Here is a 22,405-nt window from a genome sequence, read left to right on the forward strand (position 1 = left end):
GCTGCCCTAATATACAATACACACCAGAGTATCCAGTTCGCGATTATTCGGCATCCGTACTATCCAGCCTAGTTTCATTTTATTGTAATTAAATGAGGAAGGCAAGGCATTGCACTTGCAATCATCTATTAAGGGCCTTTTCAAAAACTAAAAACTGTATGTTTTCTCTTATCTTAGGGTTACCTTTTCATATATGTATAATCATTTATCAGTGAAAAGGAAGATCAGTTTGTGTTAATTTTCTTAAGAACTAGGCCCACAATTTCACTTTAAAGTTTTGTTTATGTTTCCTGCATTTGAGTTAGGCATTACAGAATTTGTGTTAAAATGTGAACAGTTTATATCCTGTAACTTACTTTTTCTCTGATTAATTCTTTAAACGTACAGTGCTGTATATAAACATATATAAATAAGGACTAACAATACAGAGTCTTCTATTTTAATTTGACACGTTATTGGCAACTGCTTCTGTTCGGCATTACAGAATTTGTGTTAAAATGTGAACAGTTTATATCCTGTAACTTACTTTTTCTCTGATTAATTATTTAAACGTACAGTGCTGTATATAAACATATATAAATAAGGACTAACAATACAGAGTCTTCTATTTTAATTTGACACGTTATTGGCAACTGCTTCTGTTCGGCGTTACAGAATTTTTGTTAAAATGTGAACAGTTTATATCCTGTAACTTACTTTTTCTCTGATTAATTCTTTAAACGTACAGTGCTGTATATAAACATATATAAATAAGGACTAACAATACAGAGTCTTCTATTTTAATTTGACACGTTATTGGCAACTGCTTCTGTTCGGCATTACAGAATTTGTGTTAAAATGTGAACAGTTTATATCCTGTAACTTACTTTTTCTCTGATTAATTCTTTAAACGTACAGTGCTGTATATAAACATATATAAATAAGGACTAACAATACAGAGTCTTCTATTTTAATTTGACACGTTATTGGCAACTGCTTCTGTTCGGCGTTACAGAATTTTTGTTAAAATGTGAACAGTTTATATCCTGTAACTTACTTTTTCTCTGATTAATTCTTTAAACGTACAGTGCTGTATATAAACATATATAAATAAGGACTAACAATACAGAGTCTTCTATTTTAATTTGACACGTTATTGGCAACTGCTTCTGTTCGGCATTACAGAATTTGTGTTAAAATGTGAACAGTTTATATCCTGTAACTTACTTTTTCTCTGATTAATTCTTTAAACGTACAGTGCTGTATATAAACATATATAAATAAGGACTAACAATACAGAGTCTTCTATTTTAACTTGACACGTTATTGGCAACTGCTTCTATGATTCGCCAGGCTGCGACCACGTTCGCGTTCTACATGACTTGAGATAAATGGAGGGCTTAGTACTCAATAAAAAAAAAGTGAGAAAATGCATATTTCTTAGTACGTTTGGTATAAAAACTTTGTCTTCTATATATTGTTGGGCAAAGAAATGAGATTATAGAACTCCGGCTTTTATGTTATCCGTTCTGCCCCTCCATCACATTAGGCCGATACTCGAGAATGCAATGTATTGCCTTTGTAAAGATATGCTTCATAGTTACGCCAATCTTTCCACTCTGAAAAAAAAAATTGTCCCATGTTAAAATATCAGAATTTGAGATTTTATTATCCTATGAATGGAGGAAAATCAAATAAACTATCAGAATTCTGGTGTCCATGGGATGGATTGTGCGTTTCTTTTAAAACATAATATTCAAAAAAAAAAAAAAAAAAAAGATGCTTTTGCATTATTAAATCATTTCATTCAGAGCAAAACTTTTCAGTTAAAAAATAATAATAATCTAATGCGTTGTGACATCTTAGAATAAAAAAGTTCAAAATCAGAACTGTTTTTGACTTTTTATATTTTTACCGATTTAATGTATTTTTCTCGTCCTTGTTATCTATAATAAATAATCTTAAAAGTTAATGATTGGAGTTAATTCTACCTTTTCAATTCTTTTTTTCAAATAATGCTAGTTGATTATCCCCTTTGTCATGATTATTGCCCTCGATTAATCTGTTTAGTGAGAGGTCAAGGAATATTTATGGGACAGTTTGATCATCAAATCGAATGCCCTCCTTGCCAGTAATGGAACTGGAATGACCTGTTCCCGTTGTTATAGGTTCTTCTATTCTTGAACTATTTAAATGTCACATTAATTCTGTTTTCTTTTAAAATATACTGACAGCAAAATACGTGATGTCTGTTAATATTTCTAATGTTTAAGTAGATCGGATTACATTTCCGTTGTCAATAATTACTTGGCTTTTAAAAATTAACTTAATTGGCAGCATTTTCATTCTTGGAACAAGAAAAAAAAATTATTTACCAAGATTTAGATGTAATGGTCAAAGACTTCATGGATATGCTCCGAATATTATTATACCGTGAAACTCTAATTAAAATCCTCAATTATGAACGATTTTAAAGCAAATATCTAATTAAAAAATATCTATCGCGCTAGATAATCTTGACAACTGATTCCTCTTTTCCGCATTGATTTGCATCTTCCTGTTCTTCGAACTGGAAATGGAGAAGCATGCTAATGTTTTTTTTTTTAATTTATTATATCACTGATTTCTGAACTTAATAATTTTTTTAATATTGTATTTTTCTCTCCCTCTCTCTCGCACTCTCTTCGGCTTTTTATGATTTTATTAAATGCTTTCCTGAGACTATTTTTAGTCTATACATTGTGTTAATGTTCTATAATTAATTAATTATGCAGACGACGTTAGTATCTATATTTGTTATATTATCAACTAGCTGCCTTCACCAGTTTGTTCATTTATATTGTTTTTGTTTACTTTCAGTTAAATCTTATTCATAATTTAATGTTATTGATCCCCCCACACACACACACGCGCGAAGCAAAATATAAATTTTGACTCTCCACCCCCACCCCACTTTTCAAATTGCGACAGAAATCGTGTACGTGAATTATTTAGACAAGAGTTCCATGACATCATAATGTTATTAAAAACGAACTATCCAAAAAAAATCCATCTTTGAACATCCATGATATTTTGGCATACCATTCTTATTCCTCATGTAAACTACACATATATTCCTTTTTCTTTGGTTTTCAACAGTTGAAAGAAATCACGCGATTAAATATTTGACAATAAAGGCGCTTTAAATTTCATTTCAATAATGAAATCTACTGTTGAAAATTATGTAATATAATCGTATATATGTAAACATATCTTAACAACTTCGTGAGCGAATAAAAGAAACTTGAAATTGTAATTTCGCTTTATTTCATCGCGATAGTCATAATTTTTATACAAAGAATAAAGGATGATAAAAGGTACGTCAATCTACATCAAGACACAACAGCAAAAGAAACAAAAAAAAAATTCCCTTCAGTGATTTTACTATAAGATTTTGATAAGGATTTCTTTAACACGTGTAGTCTTGGGGAAGAGAATCTTAGGTATGTTTAAAAGAATGTGCTAAACATTAAGGAATTTTACCTCTTCACTCGCAGCTTGAGAAAATGCATAAATCAGCCGTTTTATAAAACGCATGTATTTAATAAAATATGGTGGAATTGGATCAGGAAATAAACATTTTAGAATGAAGTTAATATGGATTAAATTAAGATAAAAATTAGGAAATTAATTAGGCTTTAAAATATCATTTAAAAGACGGTATTTTTTTTTTAATTTTAAAATAGTGTAAAAGTTAGTTTTGTGCAATTATATTTTCGTTAATTATGATGGAAGCGCTAAAAACGCGCGTATTTTTAATTAATTAAAATTCTGATTTAATTTTAAGTAAATAACATTCACATTCAAAAAGTGCACATTCCCGTTCTTCAAAGTATAACCAAAATTGATAGTTAAGAGGTTCTTTAGAATGCCAACGTGCACGAATACATTCATTTTTAATTATTAATAAATATGAAAAACATGCTTATAAAAGATTGTTAGCGTTATAAATTAGCAGAAATATGGGCCCAATCCACTTCCGTTCCCCTGGGTTATAATCTACACTTGAATTCGTCACAAAATAAATCTAGGATTTATAGTAACTTCCACATTAGTGTACGGCCTAAGAATATATCGCACTTACGCAATTGCGCATATGTGTGCTTCGTCTCTTGAAAGTTATACTAGAAGGCTTCCCGAGGGGGTTTTATTTATTTATTTTATTTCCTCGCTGTATTATTACTTTTACATGGATATAATGAAGAGATAGAACTAATGTCATATCTTACAAGTTCGATTCTGTTTGTAATTCATTGTTTTAAAATTTAATAAAATTTTGAATTTATAACAATATTACATTGAATTTCTTAAAAGAATGATACAGAACATATTCAGAAGAATAAGTAGGATTTAAAATAAGGTTAATATTTTTACTGATTTCTACTTATAAAAAGAAAGTATGTACCGTTTTTTTTTTTTTTTTTTTAAGATTTTAATCTTTATTAGCATCCTCAGTGAATACGTAGTTAAATTATATCATTATATGTTGTTATTCCAGCTTGAGTTTTGAAAGTATTTACATTTAAACTATAATCAGATCTAGTTTTTCATCGAAATCGTATTCTAGGTGTAATCTTTGTCTGTAAAAAAAAAATCACAATCTTTGCTGACATATTAAATTTACCAAATCTTAATTATCAAATACGTCCTGTTTACTCAAAAATTTCGATGGATTCGGTGATGTATTCTGAAACGGGTCCAATTTATATGAATTATCGACGGTGTTCTGTTTGTTAAACTTGGTATATTGTTTCTACAATATACCAATAGGTTGCTAATAATTATAGGTTTTTTAAATATGAAAACAAGTTTTTTTAGGTAGTCTTTACCTCGCATGGGATCACGAATTAGAAGGAAATTTGTTTAAGCCTAAAAATTACTTGACAGAAATTGATCATAAATTTCCATTGACCATTTACTTTAAAATGAAATCTTTCAATATTAATGTTTAAAAATTGACTTCTCTTTAAATATGTTTTGGCACCACACCCCTTCTTGTTCTTGTGTGCAGCCGACCACCCCTCCCCCACTGAACGAAGCAGTATCGACAGGATTTGTTGTGGCCGGGCACCACACCCCTGGCGCAAAAATTGCATTTCTATAAAATTGTTTGTAGATATTTCTTTAAATATCTGCATAATTTTTGTTTTTCCGCACATTTTCTTGTAGTCGGCGTCTTTATTATAAATGAAAGCAACCGTCAAAGGGAAGGAACATCTTCGAGATTATAATCTGAAGCTGAATTTTCCGTTCAATCCCCCAAATAATACCAATTTCTTCGGAATTCCAGTGAACTTGTAAACACACAACTTGGGCAGACAATCTAGGCTATTCCCGTGAGACAGACTAGAAGTCAGCGACGCGTGATGTTGTAGGGGGGAGGGGCAACCACAAAAATAAAAAAAATGTAAACATTTGGTTCTGTTACATGAAGGGGGGATGAATTGCGTGTAATATATATATCGATTGAGGAATGCCAAGTTGGCGCCAATTGTCGAGATGGAATCCGTTTTATCCATTCATGGGAGATTTGTGCACAACTTTTAACGGCAGAAGAAGATAACTTTTTTTTCCCCCGTCCGACTTCTTGATATATCCTCTGTTTATTCAGTATTATCTCTTCATCTAACGCCCGCTTTGCTCGTAATGATGTCCTGTTAAAATGAATGCTTAAGTAATACCTATCATCTAACTTGTTCTAAGATAAGTCCGAGAGATCAAAACGTCCGTGATTAGTGGTGGATTCTTGCACGAAATTTATTTTCATCCATCATGGCTCATATTATCGCATCTTGTATATCGTTTTTCTCAGGATTTTCTGAGTCATTAGGGATTCTGGGAATTGATTTGTTTTTAATTCTTAATTGTTAGTAAACAGTCATATGTGTGAAGTCAATGTAATGTTCGAGATTATGGAAAAGTGAGCAACCAAACTTCTGATGAATAAATTTTTATAGATTCATGTAAAGGATATTAAATACCAAGAAATACATCATAGTAGATTATGTATTTAGATGATAAATTAGATGATTATGTGTTTAGATTAGATACTGTTCGTAAATCGCAATACGTATGGTACAGAAATCGTCCGAAACTTCTACAAACCAGATCATTGGTTATAAACGTAACCAAATTTGGCATGTAATTACTTCTTGGGTAGCAAAGGCTCATTGCGAAAGAGTTTTTCGAAATTTTCATTAAGAATTCATCAAAATATTAAAGATTTTCCCTCATTAACTTTCCAATATATTACTACACAAGACTTTAATTTTCAAAATCTTAAAACGATGTGAAAAAAAGTTTCTAGTGATATCAATTTTATTTCCTGACAAATTTTACTATAAATATAATATTTGTAAGTATATTTTATGGGTTTTTTTATTATTAATTTAAGTACTTGATTTAGTCTCACCTGCGTTGAGATGATGTTAAATACATTTTAATTTGCACGTTATTATTATTACTACAATCAAGAGTAATTTGTTTAAATAATATAAATACAAAAATATCAAGTCTGTAACATTTTGTGCTGCGTTATTTCCCTCTTCAAATTCGATTTAAAAAAGGGGGAGGCTCACCTTCCTAAATTCGGAATTGTAAACTTTTTTGCATCAAACTTTACAAAGAAATAGATTAAAAACATCTTATATATATATCAAGCTTTAAAAAATCCGATTTATGCCTGCTTTTATATTATAATAACATATTTAATCTGGAAATTTTGCAATTATTTCTAGGATAGATAAATTTTATCTATAAAATGATGGACTGATCTCGCATGCTGATTTTCAAAATTTATCAAGACTTTGAAGTAAAAATAATTCTTTGTTATGGTTTTTTTAACTACATACACACACGCACAAAAAAAAATTGCTCTGATGACTCAATACAGTTAACCTGTAGAGCCTGTTTTATCATTATTTAATTGAATAAAATACATTTTTTAAAGAAACGTACTGATTCAAATTAACACTATAAAAGGTGCAAATTAAACGTCTACTGCCTTTTTTTTTAAATCGTTTATCTTATCCAGAATAAAACTGTGTTACATTTAAGCTTTTTAGTTTAAAAATATAGTGTCCCAAAATTTTGAATTGCCCTGCTAATTGAATCTAAAAAGTTTTGTTCAAAGGTAAAATTAAAAAACAGTGCTACTGTAGTTTTTATATGATTAACTATTCGCCTCAGACTACCAGCTGGTCCATTGGGAATATTGGTTATATTTGATTTCAAATTAATCGTATAGATGTAATTTAATATCTACGTGTCAGACATTAAAGAATGTTATTTTAATTGTCTTACATTTGTTCTATGCCTTCTGCACATTTTACTCTCTAATGGAGACTATTTCCACAGCTTTATGCCACTATTGAAAACTATTTATCTGCTAATTTTCACGATATTATAACTTCATTTTTTTAGTTGTCTTTTACACTACGCAGATAATAAACAGAATCCTTATCTAGTTTACGGCAATGGGGAAAGGTTACTCGCTTAATATACTAGTTACTCGCTAATATAACAATAATTACTAATTAAATATTTGATGAAAGAATGAAAACGATTTTAATTTCATTGCAACAATGTAAGTTATTGACTAAAATTAGTAAAATAATAACAATAAACTAAATTTAGCGAAAATTTGCATTAAATTAATACAATTAAAAAGACAATTGTTTCAAATTTTTAAATGGTGTAAAATGTATTTTTATACGATAATATTTTCGGGTATTTTAATGGGAAAATATCAAAATTGAACTTAATTTTTATTAAAATTACAAAAAAAAAAGAAAGAAAAGAAAATCACAGAAACGCATCGCTCCAATTGGTGGTGCACATTTCTAACTTCCAAAGTACATACACGCCAGCTTTGTGTAGCCATAGTTAAACGGTCTAACCTGTTGAGCGCCAAGACACACACACATTCATTTTTATTATCAATAGTGATTATATTTTATTATTGCTATAGTGATGCGGCCTAATTGCAGTTTTTATTATAAAATAGCATCCCATAATCAATTATATTGATATTAATTTCTATACAACTTTTTTTATTATTATTATTTAGAATATAACAGTCTTAACTTTTCTCTCTGCTATAAATTAAATTTCTTTAGATATATATGTGTTAGAATTTATTTTTGTTCTGCTAATTATGTTGATAATTTAATAACATTTTCGGGTCCCTATAGTTTTATTATTTGAACCCTGTACTCTTTCATCTCTTTAGTTATTATTGCAATTTTCCATGGTACTTCTGATTTTGGTAAAAAAAAATTGCCTATCTAATTAAAACTACATAGATTAAATTTTTATATGCAGGTAGTGACTCCACAAAAAGTAGGAGGAGTTTACCTTTATGATGTTCCTGTAGGAGCAAAAATTAATGAGAGGAATGAAGCTGTTAAATCATCGTCTCCTGTACCACGTTATATGGTGCCTGGAAGTAATCAAGGTTTGCTCTTGTTCTTTTATTTTATTTCGTTTAAGTTCTTCAGCATAAGTTTTCTTCTAACTGTTGCTAAGTTTAGTATTTTCATCAGAATTCTACAAGTTTCCTTTGAAAACATGGCTAGATTTTTTTTTAATATGTTCTCCAAAAATTAATAAATGATTTGAATATTAAAATGTCTCATCCATAATTTGAATGAAATATTCTCAGGCTTGAAAACCTTTCAGCAATAAGATCAACTGAGAAAATGCGTTTTTCTCTTATTACAATATAATTCTCATTATCTGGTTTGCTTTGAGGCAGGAGGGGGGGGGCAAATGCACAAGCTAAATCTTTTGAATAAAGGCAGCAAAATAATGACTTTGACTGATATGTTAAAGCAGTAATATTTTAATATAGATTTATATCTACAAAATTTAAACATCACTATTTTTGTGTCATTAAATGAATGCATTATAGTACATTTCAAAGATATTTTCCCCTTAATCTTTTTTCATCAATTGTCCAGATATTCAATTATCTGAATCAAGTTCAGGCTGCAATTAATCTAGAAATTTGGAGTCTTATTAAAATATGCTTTAATAGTTTTATTTGTAATGACTCATTAAAAATTCTATTATTATAATATTAACTCCTAAAAGATGCATTTTGTTGGAAAATTTGGTATTGCTGATTTCAGTTGTGTGATTTTATTCTTTAAAGACTTATTTTCATCTGAAGTAAGGCTTTAACTTTATCAGAATATCAAATTTTATCACAATATATGAAAGTAATCTGCACTTATATGCATCCATAAACTTAATAGAATTATAGATAGATAGATATTTATTTTTATATAAATATAAAGAACAATTTATTCTATTCTTTTGCATATCAAATTAAGTGATTAGTTTATGGTCACATAAATCTTCAAAGAAAATGACAGTTTATATTTTTATAAGTTAACTTACTGTTAATAAAACATTTTACAATATCTAAATTACTTTTACGAAGCATGTTTTGTAACTCGTAGTATATTGAAATCTTCTGTAATTAAAGTTCTCTTTCCTGACTCCTAGCAACTAAACAGTTGATTTAAAATTAGAATAAAATAAATTGTTTCAGTCATTAATGTTTCATTTTCACCTACTAATATTGATTTAAATTTAAATGATTAAAACTTATGGATGTCATTTAATAATTTGTTATCTTCATATTGTATATCCATGTATATTTACTTCATTATTGAATATTGTATAATAATTTTACCTACCTTATGTCTTCTCTTTTAGGAAGTTATGATACTCCTACTTCTAAGCCTATTCTTGCAGAAGCTTATGATGAACCAAAGCCTCATCCATGTCGATCTCCTGTTCCAGCTTCCTCAATGTATGATTCTCCTAAATCAAATGCACCAGTTTCTGAAAAAGAGCAGCTAGGTATTCATGATTATGACATTCCAAGTGCTGATCAAATTACTACTTATGATGTTCCTAGATCTGCTGAGAAAGAAATTGGCAACAACATTTCTCATATTATTACTATATCTGATAATTATGATGTACCTCCATCTGCTTATAAAAGTAGCCCTCCAATTTATGATGGCCGGGCCTTCAGCCGTTCAAGCAACGATACTTCTGGAAGTTCTTCATTCCGATCTCCCTCAGGAAGTCATTCAAGTATTGAGACTTTGTCCTTATCCAGTGTTGGTGGATCCAACCGCTCTAGCTTAGAACAACATCCAAATGATGTGTATGATATTCCTCCTGAACCACAGCCTGTGAATGAAACCCGCTTGCCTAATCAGCTTCGCATTGGTGGTGTTTGTGTACCTTTTCAAGGCAGCTTAGCTCAAGAAACTTATGATGTACCTTCTAATAACATGCCAGCACAATTCTATGATACTCCAGTTAAGCAAACAAAGCCTCCTGTTGCAATGGATGGTGTTTATGATATACCACCCCAAGCAGTTAGAGACTCTAGTCCATTACCGAAAACAGACACAGTGGATTCTGTGCATCAAGTCACTGCTGCTGCTTCTAATCTTCCCAGTGAGAAAAATGAAAATTTATTACCAGATTGTTCTGAACTACTGTTAGATCGAGAATCTGCTGTTGAATTACTTATGAAGTATCAACAAGAAGTTCAGAGCTCTATATCGAAACTCTTCAGTTTTGTGAGCACGACTTGGCGCAAGTATGAGAATATGGAAGCCAAATTGCCTGAAATTCAAATCACTTGTCATAAATTGCAGTGTTCGTTAGTTGATTTGTTTAATTTTGCACAAGGAGCTTTGGCAAATTCTACTCATGCTGCTGACAAATCTCTGTGCTTTAAATTGAACAAATTAGTGAAACCAATAAAAGAATCATGCACCACTGTTAAAACTTGTGTGCAAGCCTTAGATGACAAAGGTTGGATAGCTTCAAAGCTTGCTTACTCAGATGATTCCTCATTACCTGATGAATTAGATACACTTGTTGCTTGTGCTAAAAATCTTGTGGAAGATGTACGTCAGGTGACTTCACTGATCCTAGGAAACTCAACGCTTCTTTTCAAAAGTCAGCAAACTATAACTGATAAACCTATTAAACCACCTGTAGCTCCTAAACCTAACCTAAAAGCAAAACCTACAGGTAAAGTGCAAGAGAGACCATTACCTCCAACACCTGCTAATTTGCTGAAAACTCAAATTAGCACTGGGGAATACTTCAACGAATATGACTATGTTAACTTAGAATCAAAAGAAACTGTTGAAAAAGAAAACGAATCCATAAAAGCTGCCTTGCCTAAGGATATGTGTCAGTCTTTTGATGAACTTGTAAAACAGTCTGAAGTCCCTGTGGTCAGTCATTCTGAAAGTACTACAGACATTGCACCTCCTGAAAAATGTTTGTCCCCTTTGGACCCCAAAGACCTTCAGATTTTATCATTTTACAGTGTACAGCTTGAAACACATATCACGCATTTAACTAATGCCATTGATGCCTTCTTGATGACTATTAAAAACAACCAACCTCCCAAAGTATTTGTAGGACATAGTAAGTTTATAGTAATCGGTGCTCATAAATTAGTGTACATAGGAGACTCTGTGCATCGTAATCTCACTAACTCTGAGCTTAAGACTCGAGTGATGCATAATTCCAACAGCTTATGTGACTCTCTGAAAACACTGGTGGCCAGCACGAAGAAGGCGGCCACGGAATTCCCATCAGTAGTGGCAGTACAAGAAATGGTGGACAGTGTAGTGGATGTATCGCATTTGGCAAATAATCTCAAAATGTCAATAGTACAGGCTTCATAAGTTTATATAATTCATTGTGAAAAATTATTTATCGTGTCAAATTTATACTTTAGGGGGCCAATATATCATGAGTTGATTTGATAAAATGGGAAACTGTTTGCCTGTTTTGAGATTGCACCATTTCTTTCACTGCATGAAAATTTGTGCCCGATTATATGTACCATATTGAAATTATGAGAGTAAATTGCTCATATGCTGTAGTCATGTATTTAATAATCTGTAATTAACTGTGCTATATAGGTGCTAAACAAAGCCTTTGCTAGGTGAGCCGGTTCTCCCTTATAAGTTTAAGTACCCCTAGCTCTAATGTTCCTGTACATATTTATGCTAAAAGTTTTATTTTATTATTTTTCTTTTATATCATTCATTGCAAACTGAATAAAATGTATTTATTTTGCATAGGACATAGGCTTACTCAGGCTTATATCTTATGAGAATCTTTTTTCTTATCTTCAAGGATTAATGTTTTCAAAGTTGAGTTTTTCCCCTGCATTTTTCCCAACCATTTAGAACCTATTAGAGTAATAATAGCAATCTCACATTGTAGAGAAACCCTTGTAGAGGTTAATAAATAATAACGATTAAGATAATTTAACTGCTTTTTGCTCATTGACTGAGTATTTTCTTTATATGTCTTTCCAAATGCTTTAAGTATTTTTGTAGATTTTATTTCCTGGCCAAATTATCATTTCTAAAAGAAAACATCAAAAGATATTGCATAAACACAAAATGTTAATCTTTTTTTTAACAAGAATGATTTTCTCTCATTGTTGAAGATATTGGATGCTATTCCTACCGTAAATATTTGCTGGTTGAGATTTCTGAAGTGTGGGGAATGCCGTACTAATATCCATCCATTCAAATAGCAGTTTTATCTTACAATATTCATAAAATATTTTTATTTTATTACATTTATAAAAATAATTTAGATTTTTTTTACATGTATAAAAACAAACAATTTTTTTTATTACATAAAAAAAATGAAAATAAAAAGATGCTCTAAAGCAGCTATCTTTTGTTTTTAATTTATTCAAATGTATCTATATTCTATTTGTATATGTAGGTTCAGTAAATGAGACCGTGAAAGACTCTTCATTTTTTGCTTGAATTTTTGTGCGTTTGTTATCGTTTATAAAACAAATGGCACCAACAGCCAATTCAAATTTGTTCAATGCTTCCCTCTGTTGTTTCATGTTCAAGAATTAACGTGCATTCTTCAACAACCATTTAATATTTTTTAACCTATTATTTACAAATATGGCTTCAAAGTCATCAATATCGGACTTTCCCCTCCCCCCATTGAAGAATTAATTGTATGGTGCATCTAATATCTTCTATACTGACTGAAATGAATTATGAACAAAAGATGGAGATTATTTGAAAACATTGTGTATTCATAATATTCTAGTACATTATGTTGAGATTCTTTTTTTTTTTAATAAATAATACCTATCATTTTAAATCCCACAATAAGCTTGGCAATTTTCAGCTACCTTCTCCTTTTAAGTAGCTTAGATAAACTTTCATAACCGTAGAAGTTACCTTTCAAATAATACATTGGAAAGCATTCCAACTGTTTAAATACTTTTTTTTTTTCTCACTTGAAATAAGGCATCTATATATATATATACATAACCTTTTGGAATGAATAACAATGAAGAGCATCTATTCAGGAATCCTTTGCAGCCCAAATATAAGTAACACCTTTATCAGTACAAACTGAATTGAAAGTTTATACTTAGAAAATGTGTTAACCAGATCTGCCCAAGTCATTGCCCGTGATTTTTTTTTTATGAAGGCCACTCTATAGTTTGGAAATATAAGCAGCTATTTTTTTAAAGTTTTATTTATTTGAAATTTTTTATATAAGTTTTGGTCATTGATGTTTGTTGTATGAAACGAATTTCTGGGGCATTTAGGAATACCTTCTTTGCTATTGAGTACTCGCATAATTAAATCCTTATAATGGTCTTTATGTTTATACTTATTATATAATCAAATTTTTTTTTATGATATGAAATAATACTTAGAATAAATATTCAAAAAATATCCAAACATATTAAGTTCTGAACTATATGTTGCATGATATTCTATTGTATAGTTTTAACCAGAATTCTAGCTTGTAGTAATAGTTATAATTTTTGTGTAAACAATTGTGATTGCACATATACTATTGCTTCATGAAAATACAGAAACAATTTCAATTTTCTAATAATCAGGAACTGCTTTCAATCCTTTCATTTGCAAGATTTAAAAGTTATCAAATTTCTTGCACCAAGAATTTAAGTATTTATTATAGCTTGAGTATTTTAAGAAATTGAAATGCAAGCATATGCTTCATATCTTGCTATGAAAATTAGGATGTCTTTTGAATATGGTATTTTTATTACATTTTTACTCCATTAGGTGGAATATATAACCTGCTCATTAAATTTATGGCACCTTGAAATTGTTCTTCTTTCAGGAATTGTTCTTCAATTTGTCTTGTTACAAAAAATTGGAGAGTCTAAAATTGTAAGAATAATTTTTTAATTCATTAACTATTCTCTGAAAGTAATGTTAGAAACAAATTCCTAGAAATTATAAACTGCTGATTGAAGTTGTGGAATTGTTAAAAGATCCTTATTGAATTTTAAAAACGCTCATTAAAATTTTTCTTAAGTGTTCAGGAACTTTTTAACTGATAATTTAAAATCTTGAGAGAAAGGTTGTAGATTGAAGTATTAAATTTTTCTTATTATTGTATATTTATTTTTCCCCCTATGCATATTTTTAATTCTGATCAACCTTTGAAGCTTAACATTGTGATCTCTGCAATGTACTTGGGCAGTTCTGTGTGATTGAATGACTTACACTTAATACAGATGCATTCCACGTTCGTTTTGTATGCAATTTTTGCGCCATTTTCTCACTTGATGATGTTTTTAAGTGAAGATGACTGTTTTTATAAGGTAGCATATTTTGTACTTTACTAATAAATTTATAGGATTCTTTACAAGACACTTTTTAGATATTAATTGTATTTAGCTTAGTATTTTTTCTTTTGTAATATTTTACGCTGTTATAGTTTTATTGTTATTTGTTAAGAGCTCATTATTTCTTTGACTGCTATCAAAATCTATTTAGCAAACTCTTGCATGGTTGTTTTATTTTATATTTCTTATTTGATTCTTTTTATTAATTCTAAAGGCAGATATATTTAGGCAGTTAAAGCAGCTAAATTTATTTTTAAAATTATTTGGCAATAATATTAATTTTTAAAAAAATCTTTGTTTTATCATTTCCTGATCAAATGCAAACATCAATTCTCTGGTGATTTTGAAAAGTGTGAAAATCAGATTGTATAAAGTGTTATTAAATTTGATGGAACTTGCACAAATTCTATATTCATTTTTTAAAAAAGGTTTTTAATGAATGAATTTCCGTTTTCACTTTGTGTTCATTATTTTTTAAATTAGATGATTATTGATTAAAAATCTTAAATCAGTGATGGATTCAGAAATTTGTATCTTTTGTTAAAGGGGTGAAAATTTGCACATGAATATTAATATTCTGCTACCCCTATAAAATCCATCTCTTTCTGATTTAATGTATTTATTTTTATCAAATCTTTCTATCGTCAACAAAATGAATGTAAGAGAATTATATAATCATTCTGTAAGAATTTTTTTGTGACTTTTATTGATGAAAACGATGTCTAAACGAATAAAAACCATGTAAATACACCTAAATAGTGATTATTATTTATTGTGTTATATTATTACTATGTTCCTTGATTTTATTTCAATTTATGCCTGCTCTTTGAATGAATTTCTGATTACATTTAAAATCTTCCAGTTTCCTTTAACGTTTCCACCTGTGCTTACGTGTAGTATCATTCTAATGACAAAAAAAAATTTTGATCTTGCTCTCAATGGCATTATCTTATCCTGCCAAAGCATTACATTCAAATAGTAATTTGCATAACTGAAATTTTTGTGCTTTTTAAGATAGCATTGCATTTAAACAATGATTTAAAAATCTTACTCCGAGATACAATGAAATTTTCTAATTTTTTTTATATTGCAGACTAGAATTGGAAAGAATACTTATTTCATATTACTTTGATTTCTTCTTGATCCACTATACATTTAAGAAACTTTAACTTTATATGCATAAATAATCTTACCATAACGAACTTCAGTTCTTATACATTAAATTCAATCAAATCTGCAAAATATCTGAAGTATTTGCAAAATTCGTCCATTTATTAATTCTAGCTGCTTACATTTGACTGAATTAGATCTTTGTTAACTGTTCGATTTTCTTATATTAAAGGTCTTAAATATGTGTCAACAAGATTATTTTTCTAGCACGTAATTTTCTGTAACCAGTTTCACATAGGAATACTTTATTACTTATTTTTTTCGTAATATACTAGCTATAGCTGGCAAAATTTAAAAACACCTTTTAAACCACAAAAATGTATTTGCACTATTAAAATATATATATATTATCTAAGCTAATAATAAAGGTATGTATGCATGTACAGGCGCGCACGCATGCGTGTTACGCTGCAAAGGCCGCACAATTTTCCTTATAACTAACAAATTTGGTACATATATATATACCGTGGAAGGTAAGAATGTACACTTCTGAACGTTTTTTTTTTTTTTTTAATTTTAATTAGTTAACAATTAAGTTGAATTTTGTCTTTTCTTCCCAAAAGTTTCCGAAAATATTATTGCACAAAAATAAGTTTTACATCGTTTCAAAATTTTTTAAAAAAATTTCTTTTTAGTGATATCTAATAATCTTGCGAATTTTTCCTGTGTTTTGGCAATTTTTAAAAAAATATTTTGCTGCACTTCCGATAATAGATGACATTATTCTTTTAAAGTTTAAATCGTTTTCATTGTTTCGTCAAATATTTAATAGCCTGGCTTCCTTTGCATCGTTAAAAACTCAAGAAGAAGCATTCTATTTAAATTTGAAAAGTTTACAAAAAAAAACATCAGTTGCGGTCTCCCCAAAACTTTCTCGCATATTCTCTAATAAATATGTTATAAACCTTCCCCGCATAATATTTTTTTTTCTCTGAGTAAGGCTGAGAATTCCTTGCATGGTATTGCCAAACAACAATTACGAAATACTAATCTTTGGCGTGATTTTAATTTTTGCTCTCAATCTATTCTGTCGGCCATTTAGCAATAGGTACTTAAAAATCGAATTTAAATTTTAGACGCGTTTCCAAGCGATTAAAACCAAAATTTTTAACGACATTACTAAACACATACCAAATTTCATGTATTTAATTCAAGTCATAGCGTTTGGTATTGTCGCGTGTACATGCTCGTGAAAGTACAAACCGACGGCAAGTCAACCCAATGACGGATTTTATTCCAAATATGGAAAGTATCTACACTTTAGATAAACCTTTTTACCAAATTATATCCATCTACCTCTCTTCGTTTTGTAGTAATCACCTTAATTTATATTCAGATATCCGGACAGGTGGACCTCCTGTGAATGGATTTCGGTCAAAATTTGATAGAAATCTACAATTTGTTGTAAATATCGTACACTAAATTTCATCAGTCGATTCTCAAAGCATTTTTGAGTTATCTTAGTTACAGACATTAGCCAAAAATGTGTTTTTTGAATTTGGAGATTTAGACCTAAAAGATTTGTCAAAATCTCGACTTCATATTTTTTGACGATTACATTGCTTTATACTGTGTACATGAGAAAGTAATAATAAAAAAAAAAACGTAGAGTTACATTGCCATGAAAGTTAGTAAACCTTATTTAATAGTGTTTTAATGTCAATGGAACTCCGTTGTACCAATTCGATTACAATTCAGATGATTATGTGTCTAATTTTAGTCTCAGTCAAGTCAGTTGGAAACAAACAAAAAAAAAAAAAAAAACCCGACTAAAACACAATTCATTTTTTGAGTACTATTAACGCAAACCAGGTGTTAATGACCAAGAATTACATGATTCAATAAAATTATTAAATTCACCTCATATATCTATATTTCATAACTGTTGTTCCACAGTATCATACAGGGCCTAACCCAAAGTCCACAATTTTATACAGAGAGAGAGAGGGCTATCCACGATGATTTAATGCAGTCTTTGGTTTTGTAAATGGTCAGTTAATCCACTCACCAAATTACTAAAGCATAAAAGCATTTCTCCACAATTTTAATTGAATTTTTAGCTCCCAGAATATATATATATAATGATATTTTAAAATTTTAATTTCAATTTAATTAATTTCCAAGATTTTATCTTAATTTAACTCATAGTAACTTCATTCTAAAAATATTCTCTTATTTCGTGATCCAATTCCTTTATCTCTACTTAATTAATTCAAGAGAAGCTTTATAAAATTGCATAATCAGCTAAAAGCCGATTCTTTCACACGCTCGGCGTGATGGGGGAAAAAATGTTCTTTAAGCACATTCTTTCTTAAAAGATCCCTGTGTTTCCCTTACATGTGATTGACATGTGTCAGAAATCCCTATCAGAATCTTATTAATATATTGGCACTGTGAAGAAATATTTTCCCTATCAAAATCTAAGGTTATATAAGGCGAAGGATAATTTAGTTCGGCCCTTCTTCCCCACTTCGGCTTTTGTACTGCGCTGTGGCGGACGTCTTGTCCGCGTCTCTGCTTGTAAATAATTATGCTTTCCCGATGGATTAAAAAGATAAAAAGTCTCTTCACTGTCTTCAAAACTGCATCCTGCTTCACATAAAATAATGTTACATATTAAAGAGCCGACAGGATTCCGAATTATATATATATATATATATAATTTCCGCTATTTTAATATATGTAATATTTCTTGCCAATTCATTTGAATTTTGCATGAAACTATCCAAATTATCATTCATCGCAATTGTATTGATTGATTTTTAATTAGTTTTAATTTGTTATAAAAAAGAAATGTTTGATTTTATTAATTTTTAATTTTCAATTCAATTTTCATTTTTGCTTTGATGAATGTTTATTATAAAATTTTGGAATCGTGAAATTATGAATAAAAATTGTAATGAGGAAGCTGAAAAAAAATTAAATATAAACATTCAGCCTTCTGTCAATTTTTTCATACTAAACAAAAGTGAAAACCGATCTTTACGAAAATTTCATAGGGTTATTATTAGCAACATTCACCAGCTTATCATGTTTAATAAATTTCATAATAAAATTTCAAAAAGTCGCCAAATTTTTAAAGAAAATTATCCCTAGTTGCTGTTTTGGCGATATTAGATTTCGGATGTAGAAAAATGACTGCAAAATCGCTCGCATGCTTGGAGCGAAATGCTCTCATAAGCATTTTTTTATATTTTTAGATATTTTTATGAAATTCTCAAATTCTTCCTAATCGATAAAATTCCCTGATTTCCCGATTTATTCGCCGCCCTGTACTAATCCGATAGAAATAACTATTAAATTTAATTACAATGAATTCTTAATTCATTAAAAAAAAAAAAAACTTCATTCTCACTATAATATACGTTTTTAATTTACTGCTGTCTGAAGAACAATATTCCAAGGGGAAAAAAAAATTATGAATAGCAATTCCTCTATTCATTAATTCAAATAAAAAAAACATAATCATATTAAGTTAATGATTAACTTACTTATTAAGTACTAGAGCAATTTAAAATACATCAAAATCTCCTCTTAAATCTTAATATATATAAATTACGTGTCACGTTGTTTGTCCGCCATGGACTCCTAAACTACTTAACCGATTTTAATCAAATTTGCACACCGTGTGCAGTTTCATCTAACTTAAAAGATAGGATAGCCCTTTTTTTGAATTTTTAATTAGAATTTTAATTATTAATTAAAAACTAACTTTTCCGCCAAAAAAATCTTTTCATTTTCCCCACCGCCAAATGAGTACGGCTTCAGTTTTTTTTCCCAACAGTCATGAGGCTAGGCTTAAGATTTTTCGACTGATTATTTGAAACGATTCTTTTTATTTTCTTAATGTTTGATGCATTTAAAATTAAACATTGTTAATTAATCGATCTTTCAGATTCATTCTTAATTACTTTTGAATTAAAATAAAACAGAATAAAGGAAGGTAAAAATTTCTAATCTGCATAGCGTTACCCCAACTGGCGTAGAAAAGCTCACGCATTTGCGGCGTGAGTACCGTAACTGGCGTTGAAAATTCACGCATGCGCATTGTGTTCTGATTGTTGACATGACAACCGTTATCAACGGATGATTTAAATTATTTTTAGGTTAGTTGCATGTTTTTGTAATTAAATTGTATTTCTGTTAGTTATATATTTTTTGTATACGCTTATAGTTTTAAGTACATCGTTTTTTTTAGTTTTTTTAAACCTGTTTTCAACCGATTATTTTAAACGATTCGTTTTATTTTCTTAGTGTTTGATGCATTTAAAATTAAACATTGTTAAATAATCGTTCTGGTCATGATGAATCTGAGAATATTTTGTTGACAAATTCTTTAAATATTACATAAATTAGGAAAGATATTCTTTAGTGCCCATAAAGCTTAAACGCTCAGTGACTGTTTTCAGTAATCATATTACAAAAAAATGCTTTGTTTCAGTAAAAAATATTATTAAATTAATTGCAGATTAATCCTTTCCACTTTAATTTATAGTATAACTTCTACGGGAAGTAACAGAAAATTAGAGAGATACATATTACGTTATGACTGAAGGCGTTTATAATATTATGAGTGAATTATATGACTATTAAAATTTGAAGTTTTAAAATATTTTGATAAAGAAGCTATTAAAGTAGGAATTGCATAAAATATTTAATTATTAAAATTTTAACAAACATTAAGATTGGCGAACCGGCTGGTCGCCAAAGGCGGCTAGTTAATATATATAAAAATCTCACTTGAATTTTAAAAAAGTTATTTAGCTATTGTTGAATAAAATTTCATCACTTTTGTCTCTTTGAACCACTAAAATCACATATTCCTTCTTCTGACATAATTTATAAATCATATGATGTGTTTTTTTAATTAAACAATATTTTTTGCATACATTAATATTATTTATTTTGCTTATATTTATTTTAATTTGACAAATAATTCATATACAAATTTTCTACTTCAATATTCAAAATTTCTATTTTTTTTCAAACATTTTTTTATACACTTTTATATCAAACTAGCTGACCCGGCAAGCGTTGTTTTGCCATATAAATTATTTCTAATGAATATTTTGGTTGTTAATTAAAAAATAACGAATGTATTGTAAATGTGTGGGGATGGGATCTATGACAGAAACAGGAATGGAGCGCTGTAGACGAAGATCGCCGATAAAAACAATAAAACACCAACCATTCATTTTCTCAATACGAAGTATTTCATTAACGTAACGAACACATATAATGTTTGATTTCTTAAAAATTAAACGTAAAGTGAAAAAAGTAATATAATTTTTATCCTAAAGTATAAAAATGAAATAAAGAAAATCAATATTCATTTCGAAGAGCCATTGAGTGTACGATATCTTTTGTCAGTCCGCCCTTTGCCAACAGAAATAAGCTCGATGGTTTGCCCACGCGAGAACATGCCACTTGTGAAAAACATGGTGTGCCCAAATCTAAGCCGCAAACAGACATCGTTTGACCTTGCGACTTATTGATTGTCATTGTGAATGACAATCTAATTGGAAATTGACTTCGCATGTCTATGAGAATCATTGGAATTCGTGGCAGCTAAACATTTTCGACACGGAATTTGCCATTCAAAATGGTGGCTTCGATAACGTTTTTCATCACTTTTTTAATGACCAATCGCGTCATTAAAAATTCGCGTCGTGGTGGGTTCAAATTCCGAAGTAAAATAACCGAAGATCCAACTTTCAGTCGTAGAAGGTGTGGTGGCATGATTGGCAAATCCAGTGAGTAAATTATCCAAATCCTCTATTGGATAATTTACAGCTTCGTTAGCATCGCAAACTGTATGATACCAAGTCACCTGGCAACGACTGATGTATCTTGAAGTTTAAATCGTCGACGTCCACATTTTTTGCTGCCAAAATGGTTCTTTCTGCCAGCCACGCATGATTTATCTAATGTGTGCGTGCATCGGGAAATATGTAACCAATGAGAGCATTTTGCGAATCAACAATAATGCAGAAATTAGGGGGAAATTTTATGCATCCGGCAACTTTTCCATCTCCGATATCTAACAATTGGTCCGAGAATGTGTCAGTAGATGGATCTTATAGCATTTGGACGCGCATGTTTATTTTTAGCTGGACTTTTTCAACATTATTCCTCAGTGGCGATGATTTCAAGCAAGCGTTGATCTCATCAGCGTACGTTGAACGTGGAATGATGGGATAGGGACACTAATTACCTAGCGTTATGAAATATACTTTACGACCTATTCTCACACCTACCAAAATACACATAAAAAAATTCATAAAAATCGGTCGAACCGTTTCGGAGGTGTACGAACACAAACACCGTGACATGAGATTTTTATATATTAGATAAACAAAAAAAGCTGGTCAGGTAGAACCTCACGATGGCTTGACCTACATAATGAAATGATTGGCAAATCTAGGAAATAATTATTCTTTAAAAATCATGAATTTGAAAAATCACTAGATAACATGTTTTTATATTATTTATTTAAATCAAGCTCTG

At 29.7% G+C, this 22,405-nt stretch overlaps 1 protein-coding gene across 4 annotated transcripts in view; it reads left to right on the top strand.

Moving 5' to 3' along the window:
* The window catches only part of LOC129962730 (breast cancer anti-estrogen resistance protein 1-like), an 80,417-nt gene extending 64,948 nt beyond the window's left edge, over positions 1-15,469 (top strand). For all 4 annotated transcript variants that reach the window (XM_056076689.1, XM_056076688.1, XM_056076687.1 and 1 more), the window contains 2 exons: positions 8,341-8,473; positions 9,742-15,469. In XM_056076689.1, the coding sequence (XP_055932664.1) occupies positions 8,341-8,473; positions 9,742-11,753 (2,145 nt within the window). In that variant the 3' untranslated portion in view covers positions 11,754-15,469. The remainder of the gene's footprint in view (positions 1-8,340; positions 8,474-9,741) is intronic.
* The last annotated feature ends 6,936 nt before the right edge of the window (positions 15,470-22,405 follow it).

Source organism: Argiope bruennichi, chromosome 3, assembly GCF_947563725.1.
Source record: "Argiope bruennichi chromosome 3, qqArgBrue1.1, whole genome shotgun sequence".
Classification (NCBI taxonomy): Eukaryota; Metazoa; Arthropoda; class Arachnida; order Araneae; family Araneidae; genus Argiope; species Argiope bruennichi.